Genomic DNA, 13,468 nt, shown 5'->3' with positions numbered 1-13,468 from the left:
GGTATTTATATTTTTATAGTCGCTGTGTACCTCTACTGTGTTAGGTCGAAGCCTATTAGATAGCGCTACTGTCTGGTTTTGCTCACGCCCTCTTGGGGACATTCAGAAAGCTTCTGTAGCATGCATTCCACTCGTTGCTTACCATTAGCCTAGTGGTTTGTAACTCACATTGGCTTCCTTTCTATTTGCTGGCTTTATTTGTTTTAAGATGTCCAGCTCGAGCCCCCCCCCCCCCCCCCCCCCCCCCCCCGTTTACTGTATTCTCCTATCAGTAGTGGATTTCTTTTCTTATATTGACACATATTTCGTGCATTCAAAAACAGAGGTCAGTTGTGTTCCCGGAAGCTTGGTGTTTTTTTTTCTTTCTCTGGCTTAAAAGGGAGATGCATTATGTGTCAAAAATGCTGGCTACGTGTGTCCTGTACGATGTTATTTTATTTCTAGCACTAAACAAAATGTAAATGTTTGTAAATGAACTGTACAGATATTTCAGAATATTGAAATCTTAAATGAAGCACATTTTCTAGTAATTCTCAAGTGTGGTGGAAACAAATATTCCAATATGATCAAAACAAATCAGTACATTAGGTGATGACATATCCACACATTATTATTTGTGCACTATATTCTTTTGTCAGTGAAACTGTATATCTGTGCAAATGTAGCCTTCAATTTAAATGAAGATGTATTGTGTGTAATGGCAGTGCACAACCACACCATGCATACTCCTTTTTACCCCACTCTTCTGTGCACCATCCATGCCACTGCACTGTACACTGCACCACATCACACTACACCACTTCATTCAACACCTCTCTAGTCTATACCACTATAATCTATACTGTACACTCTACCCCATACTACTCAACTGTGCACCACAGCGCAATTCGCACTCTATGCCACTTCACTATACTCTGAATCAGTCTGCGCTACTGCACTATATGCCACTCTATTCCACTCTGCACCATTCCATTCTATGCCACTGCAATCTACTCTCCGCCACTCTACTCAATCACACTGTACTCTACTCCTCTCTATTCTACGCAGCCGCACTTTACGCCAATGAACTCTACACCCCTTGAATCAAAACCAATACACTGTATGCCACTGCACTCTACTCCAATCTACTCTGCACCACTGCACTGTATACCACTAAACAATACTCTGCACCACTGCACTCTGCCATTCTACACTACACTCTTGCACGCTGCATCACTTTACTCTGCACCACTGTGCTCTACATTGATACACTCTATGCCACTCTACTGCACTCTGCCACTTTTCTGCAACACTGCACTTTCTTCCACTGAACTCTATGCCACTCTGCGCTGCTCCACTTTATGCCTCTGCACAACTCTACACCACTCTACTGCACTCTTCTCCACTACAGTACATTAATACACTCTACTCCACTACCCTCTATGCCACTACACACTACACCATTCTAATCTACGAGCACCACTGAACTCTAACACTGCACTCTACACCACTTCACTCTACATGCATCTCTCTACTCTACAACACTCTACGCCAGTGCACTCTACCCCACTCTACTATGCACCACTGCACTTTGCAACAGTGCACTCTATGCCACTGCACTCTGACACTGCATTCTGACATTCTACTCTGCAAGAATACTTTCTATGCCATTGGATTCTACCCTGCACCACTCTACCCTACAGCACTCACCTCTGTGCCACTTCACTATACTCCGAAACAATCTAGCCTACTCCCCTTTACTCTGTGTCACTCTACTCCACTATGCGCCACTCTATTCCATTTCACTCTATGCCACTGCTGCCTCCTCTGCATCTCTTCAATCCACGTCAACAGACTCTACACCACTTTTCTCATGACCGATGCACTCTTCAATCTACTCTGCACTCTACGCCACTTTACTCTATTCCACTCTACTCCATTCTGTGACACTCGACGATGCTCCACTCTGACTTTCTACTCCAATAATCCTTTCTCCACTCTGACACTCTACTATACTACTCTACGCAACTCCATGCCACTTTAACCCACTCTATTGTACGCCACACTACTTCACTCTTCCACTCTATGGCATTCCACTCTGACAGACTCTGCAACACCCTCTACACCCCTCCACAATGCTCTACACCACTTCACAACACACTGTGCGCCACTCAACTCTACTCCACTCTTAACCTTTCTACTCTGACACTCTACTCCCTCTGCGACACTCCACAACCCTCTGCTACACTCCACTTGCAACTCCACGTCACTCAACTCTACACCACTCTACGCCACTCCATAACACTCCACTCCCACTTCCTTTACCCCTCTAACTTTTAGCAATGCTGAACAGAAGCCACGCTGGTGTACAACGTAGCTAAAACATACTGGCTTTGCCAATAGTCTTGCATCATCTGCTCTTCATCCGTCTCACCCTCACACATTCATGAGGCAGTACAGGGCTATGAAGTGGGAAGAGGAACGTTCTTATGAGGAGGTTCCAGGTGTATGCGGTTGAAGTAAGTACAGGATCCATCGCTTGACCTATCTCATATCACTGTAGTAATGAGGTGTCATAATTCTATATAATACAGTTTTATGTTACTTTAGTTAGTGTTCCCTGCCATCACGCTTCTCAGATTTTTTTTGTGTTATTGATTTTTATTTGACCTGCTTTGAATTCGGTCTGGGAGCCATTGACATAAAGGACACTAAACAAAATATCTTCACCTCTGCCCTTTATTTATTTCAGAACATATAAGAATATTACTGTAGTAAAAAGTATTGAATTCCAACCTGTAACCTTTTCTTTAAATAACATAAACCTGTTTCACATAAACCTTTTTGTTTATTTTTGTCAATAGGTCACCAACGAAAACTGTTCCTCTAACTTTGAAGGTATGTTTTTTTCTCAATTTTCTTGCATTCTGTAAGTTTATGAAGCATACGAATACTGGGCAATTATTTTAATCTTAGATTGAAATCATTAGGAGACTTAAACGCTAACCACCGCAATTGACAGCTTAGTGTATTTTACGAGTCAGTGACAAGCAAAATGGTGTTTGTACAAGCCTTGACCCTCTTTTTTGCAGTCTCAAATGAGCCGATATCCTGTTTGCGAACGTAAAAAAGGGTTGTGCATCTGGCACAAGATCTCTGTGGCAAAATTGCATCCAGTGTTTGCCTATTTTCTTGGTCTCCTCCACAGTAATCCACAAGCTATTTTTTTTTTTTTAGTAATAAGGAAGTGCTTCTAAAGAAACTGATTGTTTTTTCCCTATAATGGCATCAGCAAAAGGTCTTTTGTGCTAAAATCACTGTCCTCCCAGCTTACATGAACAAGCAGAGCTGAATCAAAAAAACATTTTTATCCACAGTTTTGGCATTTTTCTAATAGGTAGCCTATTTTTTTTGGCTTTTAATCGTCTTCTACTGTTCTTTGGCATGGTTTTCGCCCTAACTTATTGCCTACATACCTCTTGTTTTGCCGACTTTGTTTTTGCTGACCTTAGGACTCAGCACACTTTACCACTGCTAACAAGTGCTAAAGTGCTTGTACTTTCTCCTTAAAACATGGTGGAATTGGCTTAAACACATTTGGCATATTTAATTTACTAGTACATTGTTCGTAGATTGGCACTACCTGTGCCCAGGGCTGTACATTAAATGATACTAGTGGGCCTGTAGCCACCCACTTAATTTGCAGTTTAAACATGTCTCAGGTCTGCCATTGCAGTCTGTGTTAGTTTTATACTGCCATTTCAACGTGACAAATAATGGCAAGTAAACCTTTTGCCAGGGCCAAACCTTCCTTTTTAATACATAAGTCACCCCTTTGTGTAGTTCCCGGACTGCCCAGAAGGCAGGGTGCAGTGTATTTAAAAAGTAGGACATGTATTTTTATTTTTAACATCTTTTTATTGATCATTAATACAGTGTTCAGATCAACATCCTATTCACATTGACATAGCAGGATAAATGTGTCGCAGGAATTGCAATACGTGGTAAGCGTCTTGTCTCAATTACAGGCTATTGGTCATTGGACTCTCTTGGGGTATACAATAACATCTCATCTCCCAGGCAAGTGTGAAACATTCCTCATGGCGCCTGCCAATGGCCTCTATACCTAGTCCATGCACCCCATATCTTTTCACCTTTACGTGGGCAGCCCCAACTCTGATATATAACTGCTCCGCCCCATAGCACCAGTGCAGATCTTTCTTCCAAGCATCTAGTGTGGGGGCTGTCACTGCCCCCCCCCCCCACATACTCTGGCAATGTTCCTCTTGGCCACCCCTCTCCCTAAGTCTTGGCCCACTGCAGCCATGTCATCTCACCCGTAACTCCCAAGATGAGAAAACTTGGTTCTCATCTACCACCGCTGTCATCACTTGGGTTATGCCGCCCCCAATACGTTTGAATCCTGGGGCATGACCATAATATGTGGAAGAAAGAACCTTTCTTGCCACAGCCCCGTACACACTCGTCAGCCACACAGTTGCCCATTTAAAACTGAGCCATTCGAGAAGCATAGGATCTGTCGAGAATACAGAGCTGAATCAGCCTGAATCATGCCAATATAGCTACTTCTCGGGTGCTCTGTAGGGCTTCGGCCCAGTCGTCGTCCTCTAATAGGCTACGTCCGATTCCCAAGCCTCTCGTAGAGGGCCCAAACAGTCTGGGGAGTTGTTCACCAGTTTCTGATAAGTCAAAGAAATTGCATTATCAATCATGGGGTCCAGGAGGAGACGGTCTCCAAGTGGTGAGTATTCCGGTATCACGGACCCCTCTTTCAGATGCCAATGAAGCCCGTGGTGTAGATGTCGGTAACGGAAATAGTATCGAAGTCTAACATTTTACCTCCCTTCCAGACCCCAAGTGATCAATCCCAATAAGGCTCTATTTTCGAAAGCCCGTTATTCGTTTCAGCTCTCCCAGGTGGTCACTCTCCCAGAGAGGATTCTGCTCCGTAAGTTTGTTTGCTAATCCAGTCATTTTGGTTGCTTTATGCCAAGCTTTCAATGACTGTTCGGGTATGCACCGAGAGGAGCGAATTACCTCTTCCTTTCGATATAGCTCCGTCAAATAGCTGTTCTTGCTTAATTCCAAATGGTCTACTCTGTACGCTGTTCCTCTAATAGTGAGAAAGCCCACCCATTAATATGGACGAGCTGAGAAGCCCAGTAATATTTTCTAATGTCAGGAATGGCAAGGCCCCCTTCATATACTCCTCTCTGGAGTTTCTTCAGTGCTATTCTGAGGTTACCTCCCCACCATAGCAATAGGTGCTGTTTGGACTCGACAGATCGAAACATTCTCTCTGGTATCTGATACGGGGTATTCTGGACTACATACAATAGATGTGGGAGGGCCAACATTTTAAAAATAACCTCTCTCCCACCAAGGAGACAGGAAGTCGTCGCCAATGTACTATGGCATCTCATTCTATCCAATTGTGCCTGCACATTGAGCCGCATAAAGTATTCCTCTTTTTTGGGGATCCATACACCCAAATACTTAAATGCCTCTTCGCGGACCAGCTCTGAGCAGACCGACGTCCGGTGTGGGAGCGCTCCCGCCAAAGAGTGAACCAGGGATGTATCCTAGTTGACGCAGTATCCTGAGTATGTGCAGAATGACTGTATTATATGGATGAGCCGGTGAAACGTTTATCTTGGGCTGTGGGCATAGAGCAGGATGCCATCTGCGTACAAAGATATGCGTTCCTCTGTAGTAGGGGATCTCTGTGTATAGTCATAATCAGGAGAATAGTCCCGCCCATGTGCGGGGACCCCGGAGCAATCAAAAATAATCTCTTAAGCTGTCTTCTTTGCAGCCCTGCATAGACACTAAGAGAAAATCAAAGACAAATAATGCAGCCTATAAAAACAATGCTACACTGGCCAGTACTTCAACTTAAAGTGAAAAGGATAGCCAAATAAAATCAAATTTTACACATATTGCCAAGTTTCACCCAAAGAAAAACTTCCCTTCACCAAAATCCTTGAAATGATAGAAAGGAAGGGTTGGCCGGACAAGCCCCCATAGGCTGCCATTATGTGTCTGGAAAAGGGATACCGTGCCTTTAAGGAACTCTCCAGAGACCCTTGGTATCCCAGGATGCACAGCCAAAGTCCTTTTACTTTCAGTTCTTTTTTCCGGCTCCTGCTAGCAGGACCCTGGATCATTGAGCTCCCCCTTTTTAGGTATTTCTTCAATTTTTGGCACTTTTCCAGTGTTTTGAGTGTTTCACTCAACGTCTGGGGTCTTCCTCTTCCATTTGCTGTGTTTGTTTAACCAGTTTTACCACCACTTTCTGTCACAAATGCCAGCTTTATTCAACAAGTGCTCTAGTTGTGGTAGGAAGAAGGCGAAATCTGACCCCCACAGAGTATGCATACTCTGTCTCCCTTCCACGTCCCTGACTCCTGTGATATCTGTTACTCTTTCTCCAGGAGGACCCTGCGTGACCGGGAGAAGATTCGTCTCCCTGGCCTGGAGCAGAGGAGACACGAAGAACCAGTTGGGACTTCTGGGCATGGAGGGACTCCATCATCATCCTCTGCCCGTGGTTTGACCTCTCGGGGTCTCCCCAGTCAAGAAAACGCCCAAAAAAGGTACAGATCCCGGTCGGCGTCGATAGCCTCGACGTCCGCGTCGAGAGGTATGACCACCATCTGCTCTCAGTCGGCCCAGGGCTCTGGGTGCAAGTGGCGTCGCCGCTCGACGTCGAGGGGCAGAACGTCGAGACCTCGGACAAGGTCGACGTTGAGGTCATTACCGGCGTCGACACACCATCGACGTCGAGATGAGTCAGAGGCGACGGCGTTCGCCGTTGAGGCTGTACCCCCGTTCGCCGTCAACGTCGACACGACGGTCGACGTCGAGAAGAGGCAAGTCGACGTCGAAGAGGAGACATTCGACCTCGAGGAGTGCGTCGACGTCTAGAAGATAGACGTCAAGAAGTAGAAAGTCGAAGGGGTCGACGTCAAGGAAGGAAAAATCGACGTCAAGGAGACGTTCAAGGTCCAGGACAGTGTCCTCGGCCTTAGTGGTCAGTCTGTCGTCGTCATCGGCAAGCTCCCGGTCGCGGCGGCGCCGGCGCTCGGCCAAAAAGAGGTCTGCCTCCAGAACATCTTCTTTGAGGTCTGCTCAGAAGAAGAGGAGAGTGGTGAGGTCATCGGAATCTGAATATTCGGACCTACTCACCTTCTAGGCCCAGGACGCCTACACCTCCAGCGCTGCCTCGACGACGATTCCTCCTCCTCCTCCTCTGCTCCCACCGCCTCTGACAGCGCCCCTGCCTCCTCTGCCACCGCCTCCCCGACCTCCACAACCTCGGCCTGAGGTTCCGACTCTGAATCCTCCGTTTCCGGCGGCTCCGGCGAAGCCCAGGAGATCTAGATCATGGTCTAGAGGAAGGGATCGCACTCGCAGTAGACACCCCTCCTCCACAAGGTCTCGTCACCGCCATCCGAGAGACAGGTCGCGGACCCGGTACAAGGGCTCCTCGAGTGACTGGAGGTATTCTCCAACATTATTGGATTCCCCTCCTACGAGGGTGTCACCTGTGGACGACATTGTGACGTTTCAGGAGGTGCTGCTGAGGGGTACAGCGAAGTTAGGGATCACATTGACGGTACCCACACCATCTACCTCTCTGTTCTTTGAGACTTAATACAAACAGCATCTTTCTCGCCCGTTGTTGCCCTTGGTGCCAGGACTGGAGGAACCGGCCATGGAGCTGTTTCTGACCCCGGCTTCAGTGAAGTCGGCTCCATTTCGGCTGCAAAAGAAGTACAGGCCCCCGAATTCTGATCCGGCGTTCATGAGGTCAGATCCTGTACCGGATTCTGTCATTGTGGCAGCAGCCAAGAAACAGCATGCTAGTGCTCCGTCTTCTACGGTGCCTCCGGACAAGGAGAGCCGTCAGATGGATTCAGCCAGATGGAAGGTTTGCGGTACGGCTGCAGTCAACCAGGTACTGGTAGACAAACACCTTGTTCTTTCTCAGGTGCGCTGCCAACACCGCCAACAACAACAGCAGCAGCACCAGCTGCAGCCTTTCCAGAAGCGTCAAAGGGCCAGAGGCCGCCAGCAGTCCTCCTCGGCGAACAACGGCCCGGCTGGGTCTAAGCCCTGGAGTGCTACTTTCCCCTCGTCCGTTACCCGCTCGGGTGGGGGAAAGCATACAAAATTACCTGGCAGAGTAGAGAAAAATTACTCGGGACAAGTGGTGCTGAATATTGTTTGCAATGGATACAGTCTTCGCTTTGTCAGCCCTCCTCCAGCAATTCCACTGGTTCGCTCGCAGTTCCAGCTGCGCGAGCTCCATGCGGAGGCCGATACCCTGTTAAGAAAAAGGGCGATAGAAGATGTCCCTTTGTCTCAAAGGGGAAAGGGCCTTTACTCACGGTTCTTCCTGGTATGCAAGAACGACAAGAACGAGTTCAGGCCCATTCTGGATTTGCGACAAGCAAACAAATGGATTCGCAAGGAGAAATTTTGCATGCTGTCTTTGCACCAGATTTATCCTCCGCTACAAAGAGGAGACTGGCTTTGCACAAAAGATCTACAGGATGCGTACTTCCTTGTGCCCATTGCACGGAAATACCGGAAGTTCCTGCGCTTTCTAGTCCGTGCCAATCACTATCAGTACACCGTGCTACCGTTTGGACTGAAGTCTGCACCCAGGACTTTTTCAAAGTGCATGGCGGTGGTGGCAGCGCACCTGAGAAAGAAGAAGGTGTTTGTCTACCCGTACCTGGACGACTGGCTGATCAAAGCCTCCACCTTCCAGGACACGCAATTGCATTTCAACAGGACGGACGGCTGTTCTGTTGAACCAGCTGAGGTTGCACATAAACATGTCCAAGTCTGTTCCGACTCCTGTACAATGCCTACAGAACTTGGGAGCCTCCATCAATGCTCCTCCGAAGGAGACACGCTTGCTGAAAGAGTGACGCTTATCGATCCTTCGGAAGGCTCAGGCTCTCATAGCTGTTCCATCTACAACAGTGAGGACGGTGTCTTCTCTACTGGGGTCAATGGCCTCTTGCATCTTCCTCACGCTACACGCACGCCTCCACATGAGGCCGCTGCAGGAATGTCTGGAGGATCAGTGGGACCAGGAGCGGGGAAGCTGGGACGACAGGATCCAGCTGTCTCTTCACGCTCAACAGTCCCTGAGATGGTGGTGCTCAGCAGAGAATCTCAAAAAAGGGGTTCCATTCCACAAGGACATTCCCATTCAGACTATCATCATGGATGCTTCTCTCCACGGCTGGGGAGTGCATTCAAACCATCTACAGATCCAGGGAACGTGGTCCCCGGCGGAATCCACGTATCACATCAATTTCCTGGAACTCATAGCTGTTCACTTGCCGCTGAAGGCCTTTCATCCGTCCTTCCAGACCAACTCCTTGCTTGTGCAGACGGACTATACGACCACAATGTATTACCTCAACAAGCAGGGGGGCTCGAGATCGCGCACACTGTCTGTCACAAGAAGCGCAGGCGATCTGGCACTGGCTGCTAGCCAGAGGACTGACGATAATGGCTACTCATCTGCCGGGCGTGCAGAATGCTCAGGCGGACGCTCTCAGTAGGCTGGTGCTAGAAAACCACGAGTGGGTTCTAAACGACGAAGTGCTAGGAAACATCTTTGACAGGTGGGGCAGAAAATGCCAAGACTTCGCCTCCAGGTATTACCAACCGGGGACTCTGGGGAACGTGCTATGGATCGGCTGGTCGAACAGCTTTCTGTACGCTTTTCCACCGATTCCCCTGATTTCGGCGGTACTCATCAAGCTGTCTCAGTCCAGAGCACGGATGATCCTCATTGCTCCGGAGTGGCCCAGACAGTGGTAGTTCACAGACCTGCTTCACAGGTCTCTCCTACCCCACCTGAGGCTGCCATGCCGGGCGGATTTTCTAACGAAGTTCCGGGGGCAGATGGCGCACCCCAACCTCATTGTTGAGTTTGGCGGCATGGCTCCTGAGATAGTGCAATATGGGCACCTGAATCTGCCTGACGATTGCATGGCTATACTCAAGGAGGCTAAGCGACCTTCCACTAGGACTTCCTATGCCTACAAGTGGAAGAGGTTCTGCATCTGGTGCACTTCCAAGAACTATGATCCGACGACCTGCAAGGAAGATGTCATTCTTCCATACCTTTTGCATTTGGCTCAGTCTGGCCTTAATTTTCATTCTATTAAGGTTCACCTCGCAGCATTAATTGCGTACAGGAAATGCCCTTCACAGACATCCTTCTTCCAGATCCCTGTGATTATAGATTTTTTGGAAGGATTAAAGAAAGTGTTTCCTCCTGTTAGGCGTCCTTCGCCTTCATGGGAGCTGAATGCGGTGCTGTCCAGGTTAATGAAGGAACCTTTTGAACCTTTTCATAAGTCTTCACTGCAACACTTATCATGGAAGGCGGTTTTCCTTGTGGCCATTACATCGTCCCGCAGGGTGAGTGAAATTCAGGCATTGTGTTGTCAAGAGCCTTATACTGTATTTCATGCTGCTGAGGTTGTGATGCGTACTCACCCTAAGTTTCTTCCTAAGCTGATTTCTGATTTCCATGTCAATCAGACTATAACTTTACCTACATTTTTCCAAAATCCTTCCACTCCTGCGTAAAGGTCTCTACATTCCCTGGATGTCAGAAGGGTGTTGAAATTCTACTTGGATAAGACCAAGAACATTCGTAGGTCAGACCAATTGTTTGTAAATTATGGGCCGACCAGGACTGGTCTTGCCACTTCAAAACAGTCCATCTCGAGGTGGATTGTGTCCTGTATCCAGTTATGTTACCAGAAAGCTAACAAGACCTTAAGGGGTAAGCCTAAGGTTCATTCCTCCAGGGGCAAAGCAGCAACAACGGCTTTGCTACGTAATGTTCCCATTGCAGATATCTGCAGGGCTGCCACTTGGAAGTCTGTCCATACCTTTGCTAAGCACTACTGTCTGGACTCTGATGCCAGGGCAGATGCTCAGGTTGGGCAGGCTTCGTTGAGAAATCTGTTTGCACAGTAGTGGTGTTGACTTTTTCCTCCACCGTCGGATTGGTTGTTGGGATGGGCTTGCCATTCTATTCACTAGATTATGACTATACACAGAGATCCCCTACTACAGAAGGAGTCGTTTCTTACCTGTAACTCCAGTTCTGTAGTAGGGGTATCTCAGTTATAGTCTTAAGCGCCCGCCCTCCTCCCCGGTGGAGAAAATGATAATGTACTGTATGCTACAGGCCTTGCTTTATACACCTTCAAAAAGAACTGAAAGTAAAAGTACTTTGGCTGTGCATCCTGGGATACCGAGGGTCTCTGGAGAGTTCCTTAAAGGCACGGTATTCCTTTTCCAGACACATAATGGCAGCCTATGGGGGCTTGTCTGTCTAACCCTTCCTCTCTATCATTTCAAGGATTTTGGTGAAGGGAAGTTTCTCTATGGGTGAAACTTGGCAATATGTGTAAAATTAGATTTTATTTGGCTATCCTTTTCACTTTAAGTTGAAGTACTGGCCAGTGTAGCCTTGTTTTTATAGGCTGCATTATTTGTCTTTGATTTTCTCTTACGTGTCTATGCAGGACTGCAAAGAAGACAGTTTAAGAGATTATTTTTGATTGCTCCGGGGTCCACGCACATGGGCGGGACTATTCTCTAGATTGACTATAACAGAGATACCCCTACTACAGAATTGGAGTTACAGGTAAGAAACTACGCCTTCCCAGCCGCCCCCTATATCGATACCTCTCAATACTGGGTCCCCCGTATCCAAACAGCCAGTGGTTCCAGTGCCAAAGCAAATAGCATTGGCACCAGCGGGCAACCCTGACGAGTGCCCCGTTGAAGCATAAAGGGTCGGGAAATATTCTAATCTTGTGATGTTTTTGCCTTATGCAGTGTTTCACAAATACTTTACACATTGCCGAGCAGTCAGGCATCACGTCTGGGTTGAGTACAGGTTAATTTAGGTTTGGCTTGTGCTTCACCCTGACGAGGATTGTCTTTGCTGCTTGCCCATGGCTCACACCCCAGTTAACCAACTACCCAATCTTTTACATGGTGTAAGCAGGTGTGAAACTCGGGGGCGATCCTGGAAAGCTGTACTTTTCAGAAAAGTAGATAAAATTCTAAATTCACGAATGGGTCATTTGTGTAGATCCCTCAAGTTTTTTCCAAATTATATGTTGAAATAAAAATATTGAAAATGAGTAGCAAAACACAGCAGTTCATGACCTTTTCATCTGTAACATCATGTTAGTGGCTGATGTACCATAGCAGTATACCTTTAAGTCTTTTGGACTCTTCTGTTCCTGGGGATATGTATGATTTGTAGGTTCTCCAAGATCCAGAAGTACCTAGAGCCAACAACTGAGCCCTGCCGTGCAATGGTTTTTCATTGGGTATGGACTATAAATATAAAAATATAAAGAGTGAAAAATCGGTATGAAGTAAACCTATGTATTTCTGAAATGTATACCAGATACTGAGTTCGCGAACAGTGGTTATTACCTCTCTCAATTTGTGAGTACCCATAATAGCATGTGATTCAGAGGGCATTTTGAAAAATCTTTCTTGCACGCTGGCTTACATTTTGAAGGCACAAATGTTGAGAAATCTAAATGGTAATTACAAATGTTCTATAATTCTATGTCCCCACGCATCTCCCTATATTGTAGCTGGGCCAAGCGCTTGCAACACAATACTCCTCAAAACGCGACCTGTAGACATATTATACCCAGCCAAATCCATGTTTTTTTGTTTTTTTACAACGTCGGTAGCTGCATATTGTGGGCCCAAGCTCAGCAGCCACCTGGGAAAAACCTACCATACCCAGTCATGTTTTTTAAATAATAGACAATCAGGGGTGTCTAGGGTGCTGTGACTTGTATGCTTCTAAAAAATTTCTTTGGGCCCCAGACACCCTTGCAAACGGCAAACAGTACCTTAAGTACACATTTTCCTCACATTTCTGAGAGGGCTAGTTCTGGAATCTGCAGGAGCCAAACATAAAAAAACAGTGTTCCCCTAATTGTCCAGATACAAATGGTACCTCATTTGTGTGGAAGCCTGGTGCCTGTGACAGGAAAGGGCACATAAAGCAGGATGAACACGTACATTTTTTCCTTTGAAAACCTACCCTCTTCTGACATATGGGTAGCCCACCCACACAAGTGAGGTACCAGTTTTTATTTGGAGACGTGAACGCTTGGTGGTAGTATATTTTTGTGTGCCCCCCCTCATACTTCCAAGTCTTTCACGCACAGAAATGTGAGGAAAAAAGGTGTTTTTAGCCGATGGTTGCAGGAGTAGGAAAACCACATAGGATACATGAAAGAGACACCACCCTGCAGTCTCCTGGTTTGCAGTTTACAAAAATATCTGGGGTTGGTAGGTTTTACCTCAAGACAATGCAAAAAAATGTTTACCCTCTTACACCTTTCATTCTTACATTATTAATGCTAGGCTGAGACTT

General features: G+C 46.8%; 1 protein-coding gene across 2 annotated transcripts in view; it reads left to right on the top strand.

The window, feature by feature from the left end:
* WDR44 (WD repeat domain 44) overlaps nucleotides 1-13,468 on the top strand; it is a 593,855-nt gene that overhangs the window by 104,577 nt on the left and 475,810 nt on the right. For both annotated transcript variants that reach the window (XM_086918723.1, XM_086918724.1), the window contains exon 2: nucleotides 2,844-2,877. In XM_086918723.1, coding sequence (XP_086774849.1) covers nucleotides 2,844-2,877 — 34 coding nt within the window. The remainder of the gene's footprint in view (nucleotides 1-2,843; nucleotides 2,878-13,468) is intronic.

The sequence above is a fragment of the Lissotriton vulgaris genome, chromosome 4_1 (genome assembly GCF_964263255.1).
Source record: "Lissotriton vulgaris chromosome 4_1, aLisVul1.2, whole genome shotgun sequence".
NCBI lineage: Eukaryota > Metazoa > Chordata > Amphibia > Caudata > Salamandridae > Lissotriton > Lissotriton vulgaris.
The sequence above is the reverse complement of the archived record's forward strand: the minus strand, read 5'-3'. Positions and strand labels throughout refer to the sequence as shown.